This window comes from Eublepharis macularius, chromosome 3 (genome assembly GCF_028583425.1).
Source record: "Eublepharis macularius isolate TG4126 chromosome 3, MPM_Emac_v1.0, whole genome shotgun sequence".
In the NCBI taxonomy this organism is placed as follows: Eukaryota; Metazoa; Chordata; class Lepidosauria; order Squamata; family Eublepharidae; genus Eublepharis; species Eublepharis macularius.
In genome coordinates, this window is record NC_072792.1 from 132,605,158 (window position 1) to 132,632,536 (window position 27,379).

General features: G+C 42.0%; 1 protein-coding gene across 1 annotated transcript in view; it reads left to right on the forward strand.

The window, feature by feature from the left end:
* Window positions 1-27,379, forward strand: part of PROS1 (protein S) — a 46,544-nt gene that overhangs the window by 1,345 nt on the left and 17,820 nt on the right. Inside the window, exons 2-7 of the mRNA XM_054973507.1 lie at window positions 4,572-4,729; window positions 9,264-9,288; window positions 12,379-12,465; window positions 19,713-19,835; window positions 20,005-20,136; window positions 24,155-24,280. Of these exons, the coding sequence (XP_054829482.1) occupies window positions 4,572-4,729; window positions 9,264-9,288; window positions 12,379-12,465; window positions 19,713-19,835; window positions 20,005-20,136; window positions 24,155-24,280 (651 nt within the window). The remainder of the gene's footprint in view (window positions 1-4,571; window positions 4,730-9,263; window positions 9,289-12,378; window positions 12,466-19,712; window positions 19,836-20,004; window positions 20,137-24,154; window positions 24,281-27,379) is intronic.

Consider the following 27,379-nt stretch of genomic DNA (forward strand, 5'->3'; position numbering starts at 1 on the left):
ACCCAGCTATCGTGTGGAACAATCTCTTATACACAAGTTTCTGACATGATGGGTACAAACCAAGGCAGAGGCCTCCCAGATGGCACAGTGTTCATTACATTCTTGCTTCAGTCCAAGCATGTTGGAGGGGAGGGACAGCTCAGTGAAAGAGCCTCTCATTTCCATGCAGAAGTTCCCAGGTTCCATCCCCAGCATCTCCAGTTAAAAGGACCAGGCAGTAGGTGTTGTGAAAGACCTTGCTTGAGACCTTGGAGAGCTGCTTACAATCTGAGTAGACAATCCTGAACTTGACGGACCAATGGTTTGATTCAGGATAAGGCAGCTTTGTGTATGTTCATGCATGTTCAACCTATGTCGCTACAGCCAAATAGGCTCACGACAGATCCAACTATGCCTCTTTTTTAAAAAGAAAAGGAAATCTTTAAGTTATGGTATATTGGAAGTGTGAATAGAATGTCCTTCTCTCCTTCAAACTCACTAAACACCTTAACTTTTATCTGCCCCCCCCCCAGCATCTTCATCTATCTTATATACTAATAGCCAAGTGGTCCTGAAAGTTGAGCACATGGAGGCTGCCAGAGGAGAGAAAGAGGAAATAGTGTGGGGAAGAGGATACTGCACCCCCACCACAAGTCCTTGCAGGTTCTCCACCCAACTGGACCATAAGGTAGAGGCTGCCAGGAGGTGAAGGGAGAAAGGTGAAGATAAGGGTGGGGTGGCAAACAAAGATGGGTGGGAGGAAGAGAAGGAAGCAGGAGGAGGAGACGCTACAGGGAGGCCAGAGAAGGGAAAGAAGACATGGTGAGGGAGGGAAAATGAGATGCCCCACAAGTCCTTGTGGGTCCCCAACTTGTATATTCAAATTCTCAATGCAGACAAATCTGAGGATACTTAAATCAAGAGACTGGAGCTGAGAACAGAAATCACAGATCTTTCTACACTACAAACCTGAAAAATGCCATAGGGTTTCAGAAAAATCTGAAACTTGTAAAAGGGGAAGGGGGTTAAACTCCCCAAAAATGATAAAAAGAGTGCCTGCAGTTTTAAGAAACAGATGTCCTCAATGGCCATTGCTAGGCAACCACAAAGTACTGTCAAGCCTTGGTCTCTGTTTGAAGGGGGCTGTTTTGGCATTTGAGGGAGGACTCCTCAGGACAGGCCTGGCAGTAACCACCGGATGACGTGCTACAACTCGACTTGCATGACTCACTATTCAGCAGTTAGAGTTTAGGACTAGGAGACCCAGGTTCAAATCCCCACTCTGCTGTGGTAGCTCACTGGGATACTTCGGGCAAGTTATACATTCTAAGTCAACTTACTTCTCAAAGTGAGGATAAAATGAAGGATAGCAAAATGATGTATGCTGCTTTGGGCCCCCATTTTTGAGAAAGTTGAGATGTAAATGCAGGAAATAAATTAATGAATATAACTGCAGATGGGGGCAGAGAAAAGGTAAGTTGGTGTGTGGGTGGGAAGGAGAAAAGGAGGCATGGAAGAGGTGAGGATATGGGGGTTGTCAGGATGAGGGAAAAAAGGAAATAGTGTAGGGAAGGGGATACTGGGGAAAACAAGGTCTCCTGCCCCCCACAACCCCTTGCCTGTTTCCTACCATGTGACTGGGCCTGACCCAACAGCTGGCACCATGAATCTGGGCCATAGTATTCCTGGACAGAGGCTGCTGGGGCATGGTGGGTGGGAAAGATGGAGGGGGATGTAAAGGTAGGTTGTCTGGTGGGTGGGAAGGAGAGAAGAAAGCAAAAAAATGCTATAGGGGATTTCAGGGAAGAGAAAGAAGAAATATTGGTGAGGGGAAAACTAAATACCCCTTGCCAACCCTTGCAGGTCCCCTCACTTGTGTTGCCTAATTCCATAGGGTCTATGCCATGATGGGGGTCACGGGGATTATTAGGTCAGTATGGAAAGTATTTGTCCTTATTAAGAGGTTTATAAGCACTTTTGCATATGTTCACTTTTCTTTGCTAGCTCATCACAGATCCTGGACACTCCCACTATCATTCACTGTTTTGGATCATTCACTGTTTTGACTAGATCTTGTTTTAATTTCTTAGCAGTAATATAACCCTCTGGTTTCTTGGATTGTTGAGCCTTTTGGCCACACTTTTTAATACCTCCCTCTTCCTCCTCCTGTTTGTACCTGTGTGTGTGCACGTGCCAAGTAAGGGTAACAATTTATGCATCTGACGCAGTGCACTCTGACTCACCAAACCTTGGGCCACAGTATTTTTATATTCTTTTATGGTGCCATATGTTGTTATGGCTGCAGTAGACTGGCGCAGCTGTCCCTCGGGATGAACCAGTGTAGTATAATGTTTAGTGGATTGGACTAGGACCGGGAAGACTTATGTTAAATCCCTGCGCAGCCATGAAGCACATTGGATGACATTGGGCCAGTCATTTGTTCTTAATCTGACTATTTCACGTGATATGATGACAACATGGGGGAGAGAAGATTCATGTACCTTGCCTTGAGCTCCTTGAAGGACAGGTGGGATAAAAATGGTTGCACAGAATGGTGGTCATTGCTTCTCCTATAAATAACTTTGTACTGCTCTCATGCATGACCTTCCCACTCATACATCTTAGAGCCATGCGTTGTTGGATATTACACTGTTGTTGTGCTATGACAATTATTTGGAAATGGATTTTCCTGAAGACAATTCAATTGTGAATTATCCTATGGTGCATCAATAGTACAATATCCATCAATGAATTTTGTCCACTGGTACTTCATGTGGATTCTTTAGTCACTTCAAGTAGTGTGATGGTAAAATTCCAGCTAGTCCTATCTTGCAGTTTTTAAAAGCAAAAGATTACTCTTGAAATCTGAATTTAGCAACTCTAAGCCTTACTCCATAGACGCCTTACAAATGTATTTCAACTCTTTTGTTCTGATCTTGAGCTTCTTTTTTAGTCTCAACTTGGGCATCTAAAAAGACTAATTCTCTGTTGATTGCTGTGTTAGCCTGAAAAACAAACCCAGTCAGTCTATTTTGACTTTCTGTCTGTGAGCCAGTTTCAGCAGTGAAAAAAGGGCTGTTCTGCTTTACAAAGAAGCTTGAGGACATCATGAGTTAAGTCATACATTCTTTCTTACTTGTAGGGTGTGAATTCTACTAAAATGACTTCTTGTCTTAAAGCAAAAATCAAATTCTTAAAATCCTTGTTGCCCAAAGCAAAATTACTTGGTAAATGGAGCGATAATCTTAAATATGCACTTAATGGCAGTGGAAATGTTGGGAAATACATCAGTTGATGTTAAAAATGCAGCATGAGCAATCCTGTTATATAGGACTCTTCTTCAAATGCAGATGTTCATAGCTAAGATATTAAAAAAAGAATTAATGATGTTATATAGCAGGTAAAGTTAATTGATAAATAAGGGGGACTAATTGTGTTTACCATTGAGTATTAAAATTCCATGTAATTCGTGGAAGAGTAGAATTTAAATTAATCATAACGTGTTAACGTGAAATTAAGATATACAGCCCAGTCCCATGTGTGAAACACAGGAAAAGAGTCATGTTATGTACAGTGATCCCTCCCTATAACTCTCAAACATCTGTCCTCATACTTTGAACTTTTGGTCAATAAAAGGTTACACTTTACTTGCTCTGTTTTTATTGAACTATGCTACAGTCAATAGAAAGTCTCCTGCTAACTTGAGAAAGGTGGTGTGGTCTATTAGCTTTTCTGGGTTTGATCTGAAAGGGTCAAAAACTCATTGGATTTGCAATCTGCAGTTGTAGTAAAATGGAGTTATTGTAAGTGGGAAAATGTTCTGTTTCTTGAATTTAAAAAAAATGACTTAAACTATTGGTAAGCTAACTGTGTATTGTTTATTTATTTAAGAATGTTGATATCCTCCTTTTCCAGAGAACAGAATTTGTCCTCAAGGTGGCTAGTTATATAAATCAATAAACCAATAAAAATGTCAGTGAAACAAAAATGCATTAAACAAAACAAAAAGAGCACAGCAGGGTCAAATGTAACATAGCAGCAATACATTTAATGTTAAATTTAACCTCTATCAGCAATCAATAGCAAACTGGTAGTAAACACCTCAAACATAGCCCCAAACCAGCATAAAACAAGAGTAGCCCAAAAAACAGACTTAGAAAGCCAAATGAGGCTAAGAAATGTACTTGTCTGTTTCTGCTGTCTTGAATTATCTTTATTGCTTGACAAAACTCACAGCAGCTGGAAAATGAAGAAATCAGTCTTGACGTCTTTCCTTATTTTGCAATATAATTCCACAAGTGACTTCTCAGTGGCAATTGTTTGGCATTCCTGTGCTGAGATAAACTTGCAGCAGAAAGATAACATAGCTGTTGTTCACCTCTTTGAATAATAATATCAAGATGTGGCTCCTTTGAAGGATTTGTTTTTTGAAGGGGCATGTTTCCAGGTGGGCATTCACTCACAAATGCACAGAGAGGCATTGCACTCACTGATTTTTGTAAAATGTTCAGTGCTTTCAGAAAATGACATGGATTAGAAGTGGAGAGATGCCAGTAAATCCTCTTTCAACAACATTACTTGTCTTTATTAAGTTTTATCTCAGCATCATGCCTCAGAATTCTTGGTCAGAAAACGTCGGGCAAATTCCTTTGTGGAAGAAAGCAAGAAGGGAAATTTGGAACGGGAGTGCATTGAAGAATTGTGCAATAAGGAAGAAGCCAGAGAAGTCTTTGAAAACAACCCTGAAACGGTAAGAGCTCTTGTGTTACTAGACCAATATAGATTGGCCAGTTAGTAAGGAGGAACCTACTGTTGGCAGAGCATAATTTAGTTTTGTAACTGTATATCCACTTTGTATGTTCTAGATATACATAACAATAGTGTGTATTTTTACATAACTGATTTCTCAAGCAAATACCAGGAAGTTATTTCAAGGCTGTGAAAATGCTTCAGATTATTAGGAGAGTACCCACATCCTTAAGTAATTGGCAGTGAAGTCCATGGGAGCTTTGATTTGCTTGCATATAATTCCTTAGGTGGTGTTCTTCAAGGTTCAATCTGCATAACTTCAGAGGCAGAATTCTGTGATGTGTCTTCAGACCATTTTCAGTAAGAGGTTATTGGCATTATAGGGTAATGGTAACAAACACAAAATGTAAACGAAGGAAGTCTCTGGTTCAAATATCAACTCAGCATTGAAAGCCCTGGGGCAAGCTGCCATATTTCAGTTTCAGCCTAACCTGCTTTTATTTCTTTACTTGTGTTTATATGCTGCCATTCTTCCTTTATGGAATGCAAGGCAGCTTATATGGGATATCCAAGGTCTCCTGCCCAGATGCTGAACAGACCCACACCTGTTTAACTTCAACAGGGCTACTCGATCACACACCTTTCAGCCACACCCTGCAAAGCTTTAATATAGATATAATAATACTGCTCTACTTAACAAAGTTTTTGTATGGATTAGAGAAAATGCGTGACATACATGAGGCACCTAAAATCAATGAATACATGCCTTAAATATTATATTTTTAATAGCCCACTTTTCTTCTCCATGGAATACATAGTAGATTATAATATTCTCCTCATTTCATGCCAAAATTGTAGCTCAGAGCAATCTGCCACACCCCTTCCCTGAACCTGACTACCAAAGCATCAGTCGTGGGGGATGGGGGTTGGAAATTGAAGTTCTAGTTTAGATATTACAGTTCTTTTATGAGTGCTGCCTGAAACTTCCTCCTGGTGGCTATGCTCTAAACAGAAGTAGGTGTGTGTACACTCTCCATTGTTCCCTATGAGTAAAAAGTTCCTAGTGGCTTTCCAGGACAAAGAAATATTAACCCAAATCCAGACATACAGTGGCTGGCCAACATACATACAGGCCAACAGCCAGTCCTAGTGCAAGCTGAACCAACAAAGCACAACAGAACCAACCCCAAAACAAAGAATCCCAGCAGAATCAATGTGAAACCAGAGAAACCCAATAGACCCAAGGTGAAGCAATGGACACTGCTGCAAACCTAACAGAACCAGTGTCACTCACCGAAGCCAAGCAGAACTCAGGGCCAATGCAGCAACAGAACAAAACCAAGTACCAACATCAGCCACCCAACAGAAGCACCAACCTGGCAGCCAGACCTGGCAATGGCAGGCAAGAACACACACACACACACACAGTAACTTAGCATAAGATCTCTCTTCCCAGGAAGGCCTCAGAAATTGAGGAGGGATGATTTTGAGTGACCCAAGCGCTCCTCTCTCCTCAGACTGCAGCCTATACTGTCACTCACTGGAGCAGAGAAGCCTAGAGAAAAAGCTGCAGAAACTGCCTGCCCTTCATCATTGTGCTGCCTGTTTCCTCCCAGCCCTGTAAAAAAAGTTAACAACACAACAGCATACAACTACCTTCATTTTTGGTGCTTCTCTGGATTTTGCTTTTGTATATTTTTAAACATTGGCACATATGTGGTGTCAGTTCTTCCCACAACAACACCTACCAACAACTGGGTAAAGCATCCCCCATCAACTGCAATTAAACACCACCAACACTGCCTGCAGAACACAAGCAAAAAAAACAATGAACCCCTCCATAACAACCCTTTAAATATTAAATTTTTAAAAAATTCAACGGCATGCAAAAAACCAACATCAAGCAACTCTCCACCCCTCAAGCAATAAGATATAAAGAAAGATTTAAATGATGATATGAATCAACACAAAAACACCACAGAAAATATTTTAAAAGCAGAAAATATAATAAAAAATCCCCCTCCTCAATAGGGCAAATAATTAATGATAAATAACCAGAACTAAGGAAGCAGTGTACCTCCCCACACGAAAGGGGGAAAATCCAAGGAAATAAATAAAATGAAATAAAACTTTAAAATAAAGTTTTAAAAGAAAGACTGCCCCTTTCCCTTATTCCCTTCCCCACATCCCAACATCAGGCTAACCCCCTCCCCCAAACTGAAAAAAGATGACTTCTCAAATTGGCACAGTTTTCAGGTGGTCCCAGGCAGCAGTTTTTCAGGTGGTCCAGTTAGGCAGCAAAGTAATCCAAAAGGCAGAATCCCAAGGGCAGTGGTAATCCAAAAGGCAGACTTCCAGAGCCTTCAGAGGCTAAGAGCACTTAAAGCACAGTCTTCAGAAATCTCACTCAAAAATGGAGTCTGCTCTAAGCCAGGCCTGCTTTTATGTTCTTGTAAGAATTTGGAAAAGGCTCTCCTTTCAAAGATTTTTTGTGATTGACCAGACAACTAGAGCTCTTGCAACACCACATCTCATTGGTCACTCACTCTATCACTCCCCTTCCCTCCTGCCTCACCCCCCACCTGAGAAAAAAGCCCAGGAAAACAAGACTGAGGCCAGCGAGCTTTAAATTGGCCAATGCGACGATTCCCAGATGAACCCAAATAATGTGATGATATTAAGGAATCTGGATTTCGGCACACCCAAATATATCTGGATTTATCTGGGCATGCCAAATATACCTGGATAATACTGGTAAGGCATTATTTGGGTATATATTTGGCTTGGGAATACCAAACTGCACACCCCTAAACAGAAAAGGTTAGCACTTCTGTGACGAAGTCATTCTTCAGATATGTGAGAAACAAACAGAAAGTGAAGGGGGCAATACCCCAATTGCTGGGTGAAAACGGAGAACTCTGACCGAGGACAGAGAGAGGGCAGAAATGCTCAATACCTTCTTTGCCGCAATTTTCTCCCTAAAGGAGAGAATAGGCCCACCTAGAGATGGTAGTTGGCAAAGCATGGTTTCAGGGCTGCTGCATGACATAGGCAAAGAAGTTATGGAGAAGCTCCTTGCTGCACTGGTTGCGTACAAATCCCCTGGGCCAGATGGGGTGCACCCATGAGTGCTTAAAGAACTTTCAAAAGAGCTTGCAGATCCTTTGTCGATAATCTTGCAGGCCTCTTGGAGAACAGGTGATGTGCCAGAAGACTGGAGGAGGGCAAATGTCATCCTAATCTTCAAGAAAGGGGAAAAGGACGGTCCTGGGAACTACAGGCCAGTCAGCCTGACCTCTGTTCCAGGGAAGATACTGGAACAGATATCGAAGGCATCAGTCTACAAGCATCCGATGGACAACATGGTGATACGGGAAAGTCAGCATGGATTTGTCTCCAACAGGTCCTGCCAGACCAACCTCATCTCCTTCTGTGGTCATGTGACAGGCTTACTGGATCACAGGAATGCTGTTGATATGGTTTATCTGGATTTCAGTAAAGCTTTTGACAAGTTTCCTCATGATGTTTTGATGGGCAAACTGGTGGACTGTGTGTGGACTGGTCCCTAGGATGGTTAGATAGGTAGGGAACTGGCTAGATAACCACACTCAAAAAGTAGTTGTCAATGGTATCATATCTGATTAGAGGGAGGTATCCTGTGAAGTGCCACAGTGCTCGGTCCTGGTCCCAGTGCTTTTCAATATTCTTTAATAAATGATCAGGACAAGAGTGTGAAGAGATTACTCATTAAATTTGCAGATGACGCCAAACTGGGAGGAGTAGCAAACACCTTTGAAGAGCGGAATAGAATTCAATGAGATCTGAACACATTGGAAAAGTGGGCAGATTTGAATAAGATGAAATTTAACATGGATAAGTACCAGGTTCTCCACCTGGGTAACAAAAATATAAAGCATGCATACAGGATGAGGGATACACTTCTTGGTAGCAGTGTGTGTGTGTGAACTAGATCTTTGAATATAGGTGGATAGGAAGCTAAATATGAGCAGTCGGTGTGATGCAGTAGCAAAGGCACAACATCCAAATCACAGGATGTCGTTATCCCACTGTATACCATGTTGGTCAGGCCCTACCTGGAATATTGTGTGCAGTTCTGGAGGCCTCACTTCAAAAAGAATGTGGACAAATTGGAATGGGTGCAGAGGATAGCAACCAAGGTTGATCTGGAGCCTGGAGACCAAGCCCTAAGAGGAAAGGCAGAAGAATCTGGAGTGTTCAGTTTGGAGAAGTGGAAGTTGAGGGGAGACATGATTGCTCTCTAAGTATTTAAAAGAGTGTTACTTAGAAGAGGGAAGGGAGCTGTTTCTTTTGGCAATAGAGGATAGGACTTGAAACAGTGGGTTTAAACTACAGGAGGGAAGGTACTGGCTGGACGTTAGGAAAGACTTCTACACATTAAGAGAAATTCAGAAGTGGAATCGGTTAATTATCCTTCAAAGCAATGCAAACAATTAAACTGTCTCCTGTTAGTTTAACATTCTAACTGGATTTCTTTTCCTTTTTTTAAAAAACAGGAATATTTCTATCCCAAATATTTAGGTAAGTTTTTGCAAAAAAAAAAAAAAAAGCATGTTTTTTTTCTTTATTTCCATGCCATCAGTTTGTTAATTTAATAATGGAAGCATTTTTAGAAGAAAATTGAAGCTGGTGAAGAGATCCTCAGTTAATGAGACCCCTTAGGTCCAAATGATATGTTTCATATAAGATCCATAATTGGCTCTCCATACTTCTTGTTTTTACTTTAATGCAGCCTCTGGGAGAGGGGAAAGGTCAAATTTTGATTAAAGTAGTGGAAGTGTAGGGAGAGAATTTTATCTCCTTTTGTCTGCACCATTTTCCCTGAGGACAGAACCATACATCATGTGATGTTCATTTTACTGCTTTTTTAAACAGTGTAGTTGTGGGTCTGCAGTTTAATGGTGGATACTACTGCAGGAGAGAGAGACTATTTAATTTTTTCTTCTTACTTCATTTTACTGTTGAAAATTATCACTCCCCAGCTGTTTTTATACTCATTGAAGAAAATGTTAAGCTATCCATAACATTTGCTACATGAAAGAGCAGTGCGGGAATGGTGATTTCTAGTAGGAAATTTGTGGGAGAAGAGTTAAGTAACTCTCAATGAACAGATACAAAACTGACAAAAGTCCTTATTCCAGCGCTGAGATCATAATGTGTTGCTGCCAGGCCTACTTTCTTTCTAGGGTCCCGAACAAGCTCAGCTGGTACAGTTCTCTCTTTGAAGTTGTTAAGCAACCTCAGCAACTGATGACAGAAATAACAATAACAGCAGATGTTTATTTTCTCTTCTCAGCCTATAATTCTTAAAGTTGCCTCCAAGTGTTCCTTCTATGGTGATGCCGGAGGATTTGGCTGGGCAAAGCTGACAAATATCCTCACCCGGCCCTCATGCAGTGCTGTGTTGCTCAGGAAACAGCAAGAGGTGAACCTCAGCTCAGGTTGAACCGCAAAAGCACTGCTATGCAACCAACCAGAACTAAGGTCCGCCTGTTGTTGTTTTCCAGTGTCCCCAGCAACAATATAAGGGCATAAGTGTATTCTCTGTTCCATACATGTTCGTTTATTTCCTTTGAATTATCAGACGGATTTAATAAATTATTTTCCTTCAATACTTACATGTTTGTTGTCTTCAAATCCAAAAGAACCATTGTCCCTTAGCAACACACTGTCCTGGCTGCTGTCCCATGTGGGACAGAAGTAAAATGAAGCAGCTCTCACATAGTTAGGGGATGTGTATATATGTGAAGGGGCCTGAATAAAGTTTTCACAGTGGGTATAGCAGTTCTGGGCCTAATTTAAAGACCTACTGGGATACATGAAATGAGAGGCCATCTGTAATTGTCTCTTAAATCTTAGTGTCAAGAGTGATGGGAATTAAGTCCCACTAAGTTTCATTGGATTTGCTACATGTATAGTGCCATGGAAACGGTTGGGTCCATGCAAGTTTTTGCCATGGACAGGATGTAGGGATCTCTCCCTACACAAACCCTCCTTTCCTCTTGCCTCCTTCGGGCCTGGTGGAGGCAAAAGCCTTAACTGACTACCACTTTGGTTCTAGGACTTTACTAGAGAGGGCCCAAAGAGCACCCGCCCTGCCCCCTTCCCCAGCAACTCCCTTTTTATTCAGGGCATGCAGTGGTGTATGAGCAAATACAAGGTGTGCAGAACCCAGGCAGAATGAACAAAAAACATTAAATACTCTAACAAATTAAGAGAATAGTTATAAAAACAGGGCAGAATTAATCCAGGGACACTACAATTACCCAGGGCAAAACACACTCAGAAAAGAAGCTGACTGGAAAACAACAAAATTTCCTATTTCTATATCAACATCTGATCCCAGTAGGACAGACACACTGCACCAGCCCCCCTCCAAAAACAGGCTCAGTATTGCTCAGCTTCAAGGAATGAAGGTGTGCAGGGCTTTCTATCTCTGTTAGAGCTCTGCCTCCTTGACAGAGATTGGTGCCTGTTTCCTCACTATTTTTCTACGGTCCAGTCCTAAAACTTGGAAGGTGCCTGAGCAATGTAGGCCTGCAGGGAAATTGACAGACCTGAGGCTCGTGTGTGAAGGAAAGGCAATCTTAAGGCTACAAGCTGCTCTGCTCCCTAATCCCAGGCTTCAGTCTTCACAAGTTGAAACTGGCCTTATAAGTATATCTCACCTAGACATTATCAGAGCTTGGCTACTATGGCCAAATGCATTTTTTCCAGGAAGCACTGTGGCAGATTATACCAACCTAACTTGGGCCAGGATTGCCAACAAGCTGGGAGGAGGGGGAAAATCTGTTCCCTTTAATAGAAGCTTCATAGGATGTTATTTACCAGGTGATATCATTAACCTCCACGCCATGAAAAGGGACAGGACATTTTTCTTCTGGTTTGTTGGCCCAAGTTGGTTGAAAGTGCTTCATACTATAGCTAATACTTGGCATCCACCTGCAAGGACCAGAACCTGTAGCTGGAGACTTGACCCTTTAGGGGGAGTGCAACTTATTCAGAGCAGAGCACATCTCAATTTCATGGTCAGCTATGCCATCAAAGAAAAAAATGGGCTAATTGTATTTCACTCTTTGGCATACTTTTTTTCACAAAAGTTGAGCTATCGAATGATAAAGACGGTACAAAAAAGATCACATGAAACTTGGAGTACTGGTATAAGATCATAAAAACTCTAACAAAATGCATAAGCTCCTTTAATCACCAACTATTACAGATTTGTAGAACTTGAGGGAATTTGCTCTGGAGGTGATTTGGCTTTCAGTTTCTTTTTAGTCTGGCAACCAGTTATAAGCTAAGACATTTTCTGTTCTTTCACAATCTGATTTAGGATGGATGTGTATAATCTGAAAAATCACAAGGCTACAGAGTACTTCTTGGACACCTTCAAATTTAAACTGCTGGAGGAGATTGCACTTTTACCACATGAACAAAATTTCCCTGTAAACGGAAAGCAGACATGACAGAGAGAAGCCTTCTCACTGTCATTCTGTTTGCCTTAAAATATCTTTCTCCACCTGCAGTCTGAAGGTACAGTACAGGATGCAATTTATCTCTTAATTTAGAATATGATATTGTGGTTGTGTGTAAGATTATTTGTTTTCACAGATTGCCTGGCCTCTCACCGAGCAGGACTTTTCAGGGCAACTCCAGTGACTTCAGATGTTCCAGCTGACCTGAGGTCTTGTGTGAAGGGTAAGCATAGCTAATCAAATACCCCAAGTGGGGAATCCATGATGAATTGCAGGGAGGTGAAATCTTATTTGTGCCTTTATTTCTTCTTTCCTTTCCTACTCACTTCCTCTCTCACTCCTGTTTACTTTTGCCTCCTTCTGTTCCTTGTTCTGGGGAGGAGAGGTTAGTTCCAGGTTTTTTACAAAGGGGTTCCGTCCTTCACCATTGTTGTATTCTGTGTGTAGGTAGGAGGCAGGGAAATCAGGATTGTGTAGAGGCTAGAGATGTGCACTAAAAAAAATTCTATTTTTCAGATCTGGGTAGTGGAAATGCCATAAATATTGGTATTTCCTATACCAGTTTTGTATTCACATCCTAGTTTTTTTGTTTTGTTTTTTGGAATTCTAAAATTAACCAGATCCATTATTCCCTATGGAGGAATCTTTCTGGGGGGATAAAGGGGCTGTTTTTTGAAGCAAATGACACCAAAATTGCACCCCACAACTCTCCATTGTTTCCTATGGGGAGGGGGAATCCAATGCTTTCTTCAGGGCAAAAAAGTGTTAGGCCAAAACACCTAGAGCAACTACTGACCAAAATCTCCCCAAGAAAGAACCAACAAAGCCCAACAGAACTAGAGAAACCCAGCAGAACCAACCTGGCAGTAGAAGGCACACACTCCAAAAATACTGGTGGCAGTAGTTTGTTGTTCTTGCTCTTTGCAGCTTTCCAGGGGCGGGGGGAGAGGGAAGATGGAAGCATGTGGGGCAACTCTCACAGGTGAATGGCAGAATGTTAGGAGAAGCTCATTTGTCTCACCAATCACAACAGTTCCCTCATATACCACATGAGAGAATCATCATGATTAGACAATTCAGCTCACCCTAACCTGCTGTCACTCTTCTGTGAGAGTGGCCTCACTTCTCTCCCCTCTTCCTTTTTTTTCAGTTTGTGAAAAGTTGCAAACAGCAAAAACAAAATTAAAAAAACGTGCTGCAACCTTTACAATGCTGGCTCCGATTATTCCTAAATATTTTCAAGATTAATTGGAAACAGCAATACCAGTATATCTGAGAATCCTAATGTCACTTGGGATTCCCAGACATACCCCAAAAATACCAATAAGTTCACCCTGACTTGAGGGCAGCACACACACTCACACACACATTCATTTGGTATGTTTTTAAACTGGATATGCCCAGTCTTACATCCCTAGTAGAGGCACTGTTGGCATGCTGCTGTGTGATTGGTGGATGTGGCTGGTGTCTGAGGACTCCTGTGCAGTTGTTATGATCTCACCTCCTTAAAGCGAGGTCATTCATGCTAATTCTTTTCTTTGCTGAGGCAGCATCAAAAGGATACTGTGCTAGCATAGGAGATACCCAGTTCACGCTTACAGAGTGGGTACCATGAGGAAGTAAGTCTTTCTTACTTTCCTGGGATCCTCATATTTGTTGTGTGCATCTGTAAACACAAATAGTGCAAGTAGATAAAGGGAGTGGAATTCTGCCCTCTTAATTTAATTTGTTTGTCTTTTACCCGCCCTCCCCACAACTGGGCTCAGGGCTGGTTACAACACTATACTAACAATAAAACAATTTAAAATACAATATGTAAAAGTAAAAACAGTCTCTTTATCAAGTTAAAAGCAGGTGCTTTACATCCCCATACCCTGGAGCTTGAAGTTTTTTTTTTTTTTTAAGTTAGCTAGCCTGAGAGAAAAATTCTAAAAGTACTAGAATTAATTAGGGAGGGGACAGAGTTTAACTCCCCTTGCTCACAATTTCTAGTTTTGTTTAAAAATAGAGTTCCCTATCCTGTTTTTTTAAAAATATAAATGGGAACTTTCCCATCTTTTCCTTACTAAAGCAGATAGTAGCTGGAGGCAGCATGATTTATATCAGGGTAATAGCACAGCTGCTTTTACAAGAAATTAAAGGTGTTGAGATATCCCCAATATTTGATCCTTACTGATCTTTAATATATAAAAAGGTTTCAGAGCCTTGCCCACAGATTTCTTTCATTTCATCTCGTTTGGCCCTGTATTACATTAAGAAGACAAAACCATTTGATCTGTTTCCCTGGAGTCTGTTCTGCAACTGCCTGCCTGCCTGCCTTTCAGAATATATCAGCAAAAAGTTTAATTCAGTTCTCGTCCAGATAGTTGTGCTTATCATGGGCACAGGGGAACAAAGCCTGTCCTTTCTCTTCCCTTCATCACTCCCAATCGCCATTGCTTGCTTTCCAACTGCAAAATTTTGCAGGAAGGAGAGTGATGGAGGCTTTGCTTCTGTTCCACCTCCCAGTCTGCAACAACTGACTTCAGAAAGTATTAAACAAATATTAGTTCCCGTACAAGTAAGTACAGCTCCAAAACAGAGAAGGAAATACCAAAACAAACAAAAATGACTTATATAATCAAGAAAGCCATCTCCAATCCAGTCACTTAGTAATACTGTGTACAAAAATGCTTGTACAGATGAACTACTTCAGCAGGAACATCTTCTAACTCTCCTGTTTGGAAAACATAGATTATCTGCTGTATCCATCCACACAGATCCAAAGACTTAAGCACTTAAGTCTCTGGAAGAGCAGGTGGTGATTTCTGCCGATACTCCCCTCTCCCTGCAGACCCCCACTTTGCCCCATACCATTCCAGAGAGTCCATTGGACACACACACACACGGAACCAAACTACAGGAGGCGTAAGGGCTGAAGCAGGTCTTGGTACACAGCATTCTGCCCCTCCTGCTCCCCCATTGTATAGCTGTGAAAAGGAGACTGAAGTTCCAGAGGAATAGTGATTAAAGAAGTCTGGAAATTACCCCAGTTGTTTATTTTATTTTTAGACAGCATTCGTTTCTGTAAATATATTCAAGTTAGACAGGATTTAGTTTAAATTTTTAGTTAATTTCTGAATGATGCCTCTCCTCACTGTATATGTACATATTTGGTAACTATTTATTAACATGATGAATTTATGATAGAATTTGGCTATTAATGAATTTGCATCGGGGTGTGTGTGTTAGTATATTTTAATCAATTGTCACATTTCATGGGTTTATAATTATTTTTTTAAAATGCCTGTTGGTTCATGAAGTAAATAATGTAGTTGAAACTGAACATTCAGCAGCCCTTATTCTACCACTTATATTATTTATTAGTCGTTTCTCCAAAAAGACATTTGACACAGCATATTTATTCAAGTTATTTTAGCAGAGTAAAGCAGTAGACAGTGTTTATAACTAGATCCACTGTGTTCGCTGGAACTTCAAATAGCTTTCACAGTGGATACAACTTTCCAGCCCTCCAGCTGTATCAATTTCACTGCACTTTGCTTTAGCTTGAGCTGAGAGGATATTGATTCCCAATCTTTTTTAATTAAGAGAGTCCACCAATAGAATTTTATATTTATTTGTGAATTTCTTCTCTCATCAATGCGTTCCCAAATACAAAAGGTATCACTTAAGTTATCTTTTGTTTGCATCTCATATCCACTCAGAAGTCATAAAAAAAATGTCTTGCAGAAACACAAGAATATCCTTATGCAATTTTGGGGGGAAAGCATGATTCATGCAGCCTAGTATCATATCCAAATGATAACCAGTTTTGGACGCAGCACAATTATTTCTGTTTCCATCTGTCATATAAAGTACCTGTTACCTCATGGCATGAGAGATGCACACCCAGCTGATTATCTTGACTAATAGCTCTTCTTACAATCTACTCGTAATGAACCCATGTAATACTTCTTTGCATACTTGCTGTTGAATGGGCTGCAGCCCCAAGAAGGTCTGTAATGAAATGAAATAATATATTAGGCTCAAACATTTTCAGTCTTGCCCTTCGAAGATTTCTTGCTTTTTAAAATCGTCATTAATTCCTAAAGCTGCATGATAGCTAGGTTGTCCTTCATTCAGTCTGTCTGATCAGTTTACACCCAAAGTTTATGTTTTAAAACATTAGTAAGAAACAAGATTTGAGTCCAGTAGCACCTTAAAGACCAATGAAATTTTCCAGGGTATAAACTTTTAAGAGTCAGGCTCTCTACAGGTAAAAAACTAAGTATGCAAAGCATCCTTCCTTCTTAACTGGAAGTGCCTCTTCTTGTTCTTCTAACAAAATTGTCTGGTGTTTGGAAACTGATCCCAAGTGGAAGATAAATACTTATCCTTAAGCATCTGTCCCTGTTTTTGTCCTTGAGAACACAGAAGGGCAAAAAGGAATCCTTGATTATTATCCCTCATGCAATCAGAGATGGAACACGATTTCCAGAGTGCTGTGCTGGCGTGCCTGCAGTCACAAATTAGAGTGTGCTTTTATTCATCCCTTCTCTCTTTTTTGTACTCTCATTAGAGCCTCTTGGGGGAGGGGGGCAGCAGGGCTGTGTGTGAGCATATTAGCTTGCTGAATGGTCTCCAGTGAGGAATGCTGCTGTACTTGATGTTAATTTTATTCCTCATATGTGTTGGTCTCATAAAGTGGTTGTCACAGATTACCCACTGGAGAAACACTGATGATATTACAAGTAAAAAAAAATGGTGTTGTAACCGTGACAATCCAGTCTTTAAAATTCAGCAGTGGCTCAAGCTAAACTGACATGAATTGGCTTGCAGGAACAGCTGAGTACCTAGAGGATCAGAGTCTGCTGCCCTGCTGTAAGCACTTTATGCCTCAGCAACACTGCAACAAGTTTACACTATCTAATATGAGGATAGTTTTAGCTGGGTTGCTGTGTTAGTTTGCAGTAGAACAGCAGGATTTGAGTCCAGTGGCACCTTAGAGACCAACAAGGTTTTCAGAATGTAAGCTTTCTAGAGTCAGAGCTTCCTTCTTCAGACACCATATGAATTCATTAAGTGGCAAGATGAACTGAACCACCTGATACTACTGGCCATAACTCAGTGGCAAGAGAGTATGCTTAACATATACATTGTCCCAGATTCAGTCACTGGCATCTCCAGTTCAAGGTTTGGGAAAAGGTCGTAGGTTTGGAAAATCTCTTTTTTTGAGAACCTAGAGAACTGCTAGTGATCGGAGCAGACAATACTGAGCTCATCTTCTAACTCAGTATAAAACAGCTCTAAATGTTCATGAATCAGAGTGTGTTGAGGAAAATCACAGTCTGTTCTATCAACTCTCGAGCACCTTATTATTTATTTTATTTACAGGATTCTTACACTGCCTTTCCACCCACACAGGGCCACCAATGTGGTTAGCAAAACTTACGTATTAAAATCTCATCTTGAAAACCATTAAAACCAGCACACAAATACATCATTAAAACAATTTAAAACCAGAGCTGAAAATGAATACAAAATATTTTTAAAATAACAGCTTAAATATTGAGGAAGGATGAGGGATCATAATGGAATGCCAAGCAAAACAAAAAAGTCTTCAGCTGCTGGTGGAAGATGGCAGCAGAAGGGGCCAGACAAACCTCCCTGGGGAGAGCGTTCCAGAGTCTTGGTGACACTGCCGAGAAGGACCTCTCCTGGGTGCCACACACCTAGTCTTGGAAGGCAGGGGCACCTGAAGCAGGGCCTCTGAACCTGACCACAGTGGTCTGGTGAGTTCATAAGGGGTAGCTGTTCCTGCAGGTGTCTTCAGTAACTGAGTCGCAAAAAGAAGTTTATCCAAGGTGTAAGGACAGTAGAAGGAAAGAGACTAATCTTTATGTTGATACTCCAGAAATGGTCCCAAATTGCAATATCGGAGCTCGACATACAAATGGCACCCTCACTCCCTGTGGTTGTGAAAATAATTTAAACATTTGATAATCTGCTGCCTTTTAAAAGGAGACCCAGTTGTTTAACCTGTGGTAGGTCCTGCCTAATGCTAAATAGCCAATTCTGTCATTAACTGTGCAGTCCTTTCCATCTTTGATATCAGTGGGCATAGATAGGATTAGCTCTGCATAGAATAGCACTTATACTCAGGTACTGTAATAATATTGTTACTACTCCTTCCGGTATAGTTATTTGATTGTTTTGAGATCAAAGATGGAAAGATGTGAACTGGCCAAGTTACTAAGAAAATAAGCTATTGACTGAAGCATTATCAGGGTGAATTAATGGCAGGTCAGTAGTCAGTTGCTTTGTTTGAGGACGACTCCCCAGACTCCACTTAGTGTCACCTTGACCCTTGCAGAAAGCCCACCACAGGGGGAGCTTCCTGACACCACTGACCTCCTGCTCAGCTCCCTCAAGGACTGCCAGAGAGGGAGGCACATGAGCAGACAGCTCGAGGACAAGTCTGGCATCTTCCCTCAGCCAGGAGAGACGAACCGAGCGTGAGGCCCTAGCAGGGGCTGTCCACATGACTCCAGCGGCTCTGCTGCCTGGGAGTGGCTGCTGGGCCCAAGCAGCACAGAGGAGCTGCCCAGTGCTATGGTAGCTAAGGAAGATCGGGAATTAGGAGGTATGGTGCACGCTTCTTCTGGCCTACCTGCCCACAGCCAGAAGTTCCTGGGACAGGATGCAGGAGAGCCAAAGGGGAAGTCGCTCCTTGTTCCTACTCCAGCCCGTGGCCCTGGGATTGGCCCATGTCCTGTGGGCAGGGTGAAGGAGGTGGAGTTTGGAATGGGGGAAAGGAAATAAGGGATATTCAGAAGGTAGGAAGGGGGAGGGGAGAGGCTGTTGGAGGAGAGCAAGCGAGTGAGCAAGAGGGAAGGCAAACAAGGGGACAAGTAGGCAAATGAGCAAGAGACCAGGCACCAGCGGTGCTAATCCTAAGAGGGTCAGGACAAGGGCTGACATGACACAACCCAGTTCCCATGCAGAGCCCAGCAAGACGGCTGATGAGCGAGGGGCAGAGCCCACTCCCTGAGGGCCCACAAGCTTGTTCTAGTATTTTCTCAGAAATTTGGCCAGGTTTGTGAAATCCTCTTCTTAGCCTTCTTGAGTCTCCCATCAGAGAAAAGGTGAGATAGATATATTTTAATAAATGCATATATTAAATAAATGTATTGTCTGCATCTTAATTTTGATTCAGTGGTTTTTTTTTACCTATAGCGCTTGCAAAGGAAGAATGGTTCATTTATTCATCAGCAATGGGGAAGTTGCCATTAGTCAAGTGTCCTCTGTAGCACTATTCTCACTAAAAGTCCCTCACAAGCATTAAAAGTGAATTAGGAGGGCTATGTTTATAAAATACTGTCTGTGTAGCAGAAGCTTCTCCCATTGTTCCAAATATTGCCTTAGGAACAGAATGGACAAACAAAATTAGGAGAAGACTAATAAAAATACTGTTGTTTTTTTTTGCTGCAGTAATTTCAAATCAGTGTATTCCTCTGCCATGCAATGAAGATGGTTATAAAGAATGCAGAGATGGCCAAGCGAAGTTCACCTGCATCTGTAAGCCAGGATGGCAAGGAGAGAGATGTGAAGAAGGTAGAGTTTGTACTGTAACTAGTGACTGCTATTAGGACTTTTTAATATATATATATGACAAAAAATAGAAATGAGTTCATCCTAAGCAGCTTTTTCATACTAAAGAATATGGTAGTCAGCAAAGACTCTGTCCAAGGTTATGGTTTTGTTTTTATATTTGTTTTTCTAGATATAAATGAATGTGAAGATCCAGTAAATAGAAATGGAGGGTGCAGTCAAATTTGTATTAATTTTCCTGGAAACTATCGCTGTTCCTGTGAAGATGGTTACTTTATGCTTCCAAATAAAATGAACTGCAGGGGTAAGGGCACTCTTACTAATATCCCTCTTCTCCCATGAAGGATTACTGCCTGATCCTTATGCTTCACCTCCATCTGATAACACATTGCAGAATGCTGTATTCCATCTTCAATGTGAATTCTGTAGTAGGTGGTCTCATAACTGTTCTAAAACTAAGAGGATTTGGTTTGTTATGTTTAAAATACTGTAGAAAAAAATAATTGTTCTATAATTATGAACCTTACTAGTAGGGATGTACATAATAGAAAAAAATGAGCAGAAATTACACACAGAACTCAGCGGTTCAGCTTGTTAAAGCAGCTTCTAGAACACTGAACCAAATCCAGGGAATGAGGCTGAAATCTCTCTCTCTCTCTCTCTCTCTCTTTCACACACACACACACACACACACAGAAAAGGTTGTGTGTTTCATTTCAGTACTTGCACAGAGACTGCACAGGCAGTCAGGGGCCATCTGGCAGCATATTGCTTTTCTTAACAGCAAGTCTGTCTGCACATGCAATCAATTGGCTCCAAAGGGGAGAGGGTGTGCCCTTAGCTTTAACTCTGTTGGCATGAAAGGGATGTGCATGAGTGCATTATTTTTTAGAGCTTCCTGGGCAATTGTGTTATGGCATTGGCAATGAGTAACTCGTAGGGATCAGAGGTTTGCTTTGCACTAGGGACGGAACAGCAGACAGCATGATGCTATCAACACCAGCATCGCCATCACCATCCCTTTCTGTGTACTTTTACGCACAATGCAAGGAAAGGCCAAGCCAACAACATCCGCATAGGCATGCACACGAGGGTTTGAGGAAGGAGGTGTCTCCTTCATCCTCTTGAGTCCCCAGCTGCTGCAAAGGCTCATGTTATGCAGATTAGAGTGAAAATTAGAAAGAAAAAGCAATTATTAAAGGAGAGCCAGGAGGTCTCAGGCACATGGAGCTGGTTGATCCCCATTCAGTGGCCCTCTGCAGCTGCTGTTCTTCACTTTGATGCCATGGTGCCTGAGAGTCACTCACTGTGACTTAAGAAGTCCTTTGAAAATAATGGATTAAGGACCACCAGGAGGAATTTCATCATGCTCAGAAATCCTTCTGGCCCCCTGTTTGGCCCTCTCTGGTTAAACCAGTTGACCCTGCAGTAAATGTTGGGGAGGTAGCAGCATGTGCATTTCACACTCGCGCATGCATGTACATCCAAGTTGCTTCCTTAGGATACCATTGGATCAACTGTTCTGTGACTGACTTTTGATTTAAGTTGTGTCACTGTCCCATACCTTCTTTCACTGTCCAAAGCACGAACTAGCCAGAGACAGATTCTTAAAAAAATGGCTACTGAGGCATTCAAACATTCCTGACTCTTCAAAATTAATACTATTACTGAGTAGCCTTTATAAAAGCTGCATTGTAGATGTGGCAACCTTTTCTTTAACTATTATTTTTTAATTCTTAAATTTTGTTAGAGAGTATGGCCTATGGGCTGTTAAGCTGAATAAATTGAAACTGAAGTCTTTCCAGATCAGTATTCCATGTGGAAGGACCAATCTGGTCCAATTTTTTATTTTCTGGCATAGCAAAAAGACTGTCCTTCAGCTGTTTCCACCATTGGTTCTTCTTCCTTTTCATTCAATTCTGGGTTAATGGTTTTAGTCAGAAAGGGAGACTGACAGCTAGCAACCTGTCTGCTCTCCCACTTTTACTACTTCCCTTCCCACAAAGGAAAAACCAACCTCTAGCCCTTCTTTTCTGAGTGCTTTTATGCACAGTGCAAGAACAGGCCAGCAGCCAGCAGTCCCAGGCTGCTGCAAAACAGATTAAGGTGAGGAGGAGTCGCTCTTTATCACGGAAATGAAACTACAAAGCACAGGGAAACATGGAAAAACAGCAGGATTCAAAGGTAACAATTTATTGGCTTTGCTATCATGAAACATTTTTTTTTAAAATTTCACTGCACTGTGCTGGTTGGCAATGGAATGCTTTCCTGCTTGTGTGCCATGCTGGCTTGCCCTGCCAGCACCTCTTTGCCAGTAAGTTTCCTGCCAACACTTGCTTTCTTTGTATGAGTTTTCATGTGCTTAAGGAGAAACTCAGCTCATTGGATTGAGGGGGTTTAGACAATGCATTGGATAGTGCTTTTTGATTAAACATGAATAGAGCCTCGTTTCTCCAATTCCACCCCCCCACACACACACACAAAAGTGTGTGCATACATACAGTACAACACTCACTTTGATGTGTGCCTTCTCCAAGCATTCCTTGAGGTCCATAAACACAGACCTCACCCTTAAACTTGGTGGGTTGATAGTTTAGAGGGAGGACTGTGTTCTGTGCAATTTTGATGCTGCTGCATTCAAAAACAGCTGTCCAAGACCCTTGTTTCCCCACTCTCCTCCTTTGAAAAGAAGAACGTTTGTTTGCATATGTACAGCCAATGTATGGCAAACTTATGAAAACAAAGAAACCAAAAAGATCCATTCCAAGTCAGCACGGGCTGATCCAGAACAAGCTAGTAATGGAACAGAATTATTCCAGAACCCCCTGGAACTGAAACTAAAATGGAAGCTCTCTTGGTGCACACCCCTACTAACCAGCATGTGAAGTGGCAGGCTTTGTTAATATACAGAATCTTGAAAGTGTGTGTTTATACACATACTCACTGAGCAATTTAACTTCTAGAGACCCTGGAAAGGAAGTTGCCCTGAAACATGACAACTTTAGCAACTCACACATAATAAAATTTCAATAAGACATCCCCACAAATGGGCAAAAGAAGGGTAGCAGTTTACTTGTCATGGGTAATAGACCTGGCATATGGACGATCTCTGATAAAGTCAATTTTAGCATACACTTGTGGTCACAGTATGAAGGTTGGTACAAGCAAGTTTCAGCATGCCTGCCTTTGAAATTGTGTTTCTAACACTTACGTTGCTAGGGGACAGCTGGGTATCTAAAACATATATTCCTGGCCCAAGAATCAGTTAGTTGTAGCCTGTTATTCTATCAGATGGGGTCCACTCAGACAAGAATTGGGAGCCTATGCCATTGTTTCAAATCATGATCTCTTTAGTTTGTAATTCTAGGGTTCTCTCAGTGCAGTCCTAAGCACAGTTACACCCTTCTAAATACATTGACCCAATGGGCTTGTATGGGTATAATTCTGCTTAGAATTGTGCTATACATTTTGATGATAGTACTTAATTCAAAGGAAATACAGTATGTGCTACCAGTGGGAACATAAAGGCTTAGGCTTATCTCTTCAAAATGTGACAACCAGAATAACCACATATGAGATCCTTTACAAAGAAAACGAGATCATTACCCTTTTGAAAATGCTTTGTTCATATGACTATAACTCAGGATCCACAACATTTTTGAGCCTTTAGACTTCTTTGGAACTCTAGTGGGTGCAACCACAAAATGACTGCCACAGGAGGCAGAGCAACATTCCTGGAGACCAAGTGCAGGGGAAATGAAGGGTAACTTTAAAAACACTGGAAAAGAAGAGTGAGAGAATAAAACCACCAATGTGATGGCAGCAACATTATTTTAGTCTGCACAGCCAATTAGATCACCAATGGCCAGTCAGAATGTGAGCTGGGCAGGAGCCCCACTTGATCCCACCGACTTTCCAAAAATACTTGATGTGTGCCAAAGAAGGTGTCAGTGAATGTCATGGGGACCAAGGCATCACATTAGGGACCCCTGCTATAAACTTTTTAAAAAGTTTATCATCTCTGTTATTCCTTTTACTTTTATATATCTACCAAATGAGAGACCCAAAGTTGGTGCCACTAAAGTGTGCTTCTTTTCCACACAGTGGCACACTACCTCTCTGTTTTTATTTGTATGTGAATCTAGCTTTTCATGTTTACGCGAGCACGTTTCATTGGAAAATTAGCTCATACCTCTCACACTTTTTATTGTCTCTTGAGCTCACTGCTATCCTTGAAGCATGTGGCAGGAGGCAAGTGCTGCAGACATGAAAAAGAATCCTTCCCTTTCTGTTGGAAATGAATACAATCTCTGTTTGTGCAGACAGGAATGAGTGCATGTTAGACCGAAACATTTGTGGAACGGCACTATGCAAGAATACTCCTGGGAAGTATGAATGTGAATGTGCAGAAGGTTATGGCTATAATTCGACTACAAAGAAATGTGAAGGTAGTTGTTTCTCATTTTTAAAAGCAGAATTTTGAATGCCTTTATTTATTTATTTATTTATTTATTTAATTCAATTTGTGTTCCGCCCTCCCTGCATCAGCAGGCTCAAGGCAGATTCCAATTAATACAATAATATAAAATACAAATACCTTTAAAACCAATAAAAACATCTTAAATATTTTTTTAAAAAAGAACACACACAACAAGCGATGCAGCAGCAGATTTTAAAAGGCATATGGCAGCAGATTTCACCAACAACCACCACCCAACCACCTCTAGAAATATATGGCAAAGGCTAGGTGGTAGATACCCTTTGTAGGGGCACAGCTATCTCTAGGTAGCCAGCAGGGAGGCCCAGAGCGTCAGCCATATGCCTGGCGGAACAGCTCTGTCTTACAGGCCCAGCGGAAGAATAGCAAATCTGGCCGGGCCCTGATCTCTTTAGACAGAGCGTTCCACCAGGTTGGAGCCAGGACCGAAAAGGCCCTGGCTCTGGTCAACGCTAAACGGGCCTCCCTGGGGCCAGGGGCCACTGAATCGAAGCGTCATATGGGGCTCATACAGGGAGAGATGGTCCCATAGATATGCCAGTCCCAGTCTGCATAGGGCTTTATAGGTTAGTACCAAAAACTTGAATCTGATCCGGTACTCCACTAGTAACCAATGCAGCTGGCGCAATACTGGTGTTATATGTGCAGTGCAAGGCACTCCAGTGATGATCCGTGCCGCCGCATTTTGGACCAGCTGTAACCGCCGGATCAGGTTCAGGGGAAGCCCTGCGTAGAGCTGTAGTTAAGTTGCGAGTCGAAAGGTAGGGGGCGAGTTGCCTGGTCTGTCGAAGATGGAAAAACGACGACCTGGCAACCACCATGATCTGGGTCTCCATTTTCAAGGAAGCATCCAGAATCACCCCCAGGCTCCTAACTCTTGGGACCGGTGTAAGCACTGCCCCATCAAGTAAAGGGAGCCGGAGTCCCGAATCCACATTCCCACGACTCAGGTACAGGAGATCCGTCTTTGAGAGGTTTAACTTCAGTCGACTCTTCTGCAGCCATCCAGCCACAGCTTCGAAGGCACGCTCCAAGGCATCCGGGGCCGATCCAGGCTGGCCGTCCATCAGCAGATATAGCTGTGTCATCAGCATACTGATAACACCCAAGCCCAAAACTTGCACCTGCTGGGCGAGGGGGTGCATATAGATGTGGGGAGAGTATTGCCCCCTGCGGTACACCACATACTACTGGGTGGCAGGATGACAACTCCTCCCCAAGCACCACCCTCTGTCCCCGACCATGGAGAAAGGAGACAAGCCATTGTAGTGCCGTCTCCTGTATTCCCGTGTCGGTGAGCCGGTGGGTCAAAAGTCATAAGTGACCATATTGAATGCTGCCGAGAGATCTAGTAAAATCAGCAGCACTGATCCACCTCGATCCAGGTGTCTACGAAGATAGTCTGTGAGGGTGACCAGCAATGTCTCTGTCCCATGGCCTGGGCAGAAGCCAGACTGAAAGGGATCCAGGGCCAAGGTCTCCCTTAGGAAGCTCTGCAGCTTTTTCTCTGCCGCTCGCTCAGAAACGGAAGATTCGAGACTGGGCGGTAATTGAGCGGGTCAGCAGGATCCAAAGATGGCTTCTTTATCTTGGAATTTTCACTGTCATTGTTGTACTTGTTAGGGTTTTTGTTCGTTCGTTTAACAGTTCACAGTAAAATTTCTGGAAATGTTAAAAGTCACAGAATTTTTTCTTTCTTTCTGAAAGGAGGCAATGGAAATTTATGGGGAAATTGAAATCTATGCACTACTTACTGTCTATAAACTAAAACTTCCTTAACTGATTTAACAAATTCTCCTGTCACTCTTAACCACTACACCAAACTGGCTCTCAGACTATTTTAGACACTCTGACTTGCCTAAGTCAGCCCAAGAATTCTATAATTGAACAGAGGCTGGCTTTTCTATATCTTGGCCTAAGATTATAACCATTGCACGTACTGGTTCTCATACACACACACATCCAAATCTTATCACATTTTGCTAGCATAATTTTGTTATGGCAACAGCATACAGTATGTGGGTGACACAGATGAGTGTTACGCTAGTGCTTCCAACAGCACATACAGAAAATGTGCAGTAGCCTCAGCTTTAGGTACCAAGGCCAATCTGGGCTCCTGATTACTTGAGATTGGTTGCATGAAGAAGGTCCTAGGTTCAGTCCTTAGCACCTATATCTATATCTCAGTCAAGACTGAGATAGCTGGAGATATAGGGGACTTCTACCTAAAATGCTGAAGAGTTGCCACTAGTCAGAGTGGGCAGTACTGAGCTTGATAGACCAATGGTCTGATCATTCTAAAGCACATTCATACATTCACATGTTTCCAGATGCACACGTGAATGTTTGTGAGGGCAGTATCAATATCTTATATAGCAATAGCCAACTGGCCCTGATCTGTGGATGTTTAAATCAGGAGATTGGAGCTATGAATGGACAAGACAGATCTTTCTATGCACCTGAAAAATGCTCCAGGTTTGCAGAAAAATTTGAAATCTGAAAAAATATATATAGGATGTTAAAAGGCGTTAAAAGGAGTCCTTGTAGCTTTAAGAATCAGATGCCCTCAGTTGCTAGGCAAACATAACAGTATTCCAGGCTTGGTTTCTGTCAGTAAAAGGCAGGAAGAGGGGCAGGGCCCTTTCCAAGCTGTTTGGGCCTTTGAGGGAGAATTTACTGGGGCCAGGCCTAGAAGAAACCACCAGGCAACTTGATACCACATGACTTGTGCAACACACGCAGGCTCAGCTGCTTGCTTCTGTTCAATAGCAACACCCTCCCCTTCCGAAGCCAATGTAGTAGTGGTTAGAGTTTCAGAGTAGGATTTGGGAGACCCAGGTTGGAATCGCCATTCTGCTGGGGAAGTTCACTGGGTGACTTTGATCCAGTCAATTTTCCTAGCCTAATCTACCCCTCAGGATTGTTGTGAGGATAAAATGAAAAAAAGGAAAATGATGGAAGCTGCTTTGCATCCCCATTGTGGAGAAAGGCAGTATGTAAATAAAGCAAATTAATAAATATTGATGAAGATGAGGGGCTGGTAAAAGAT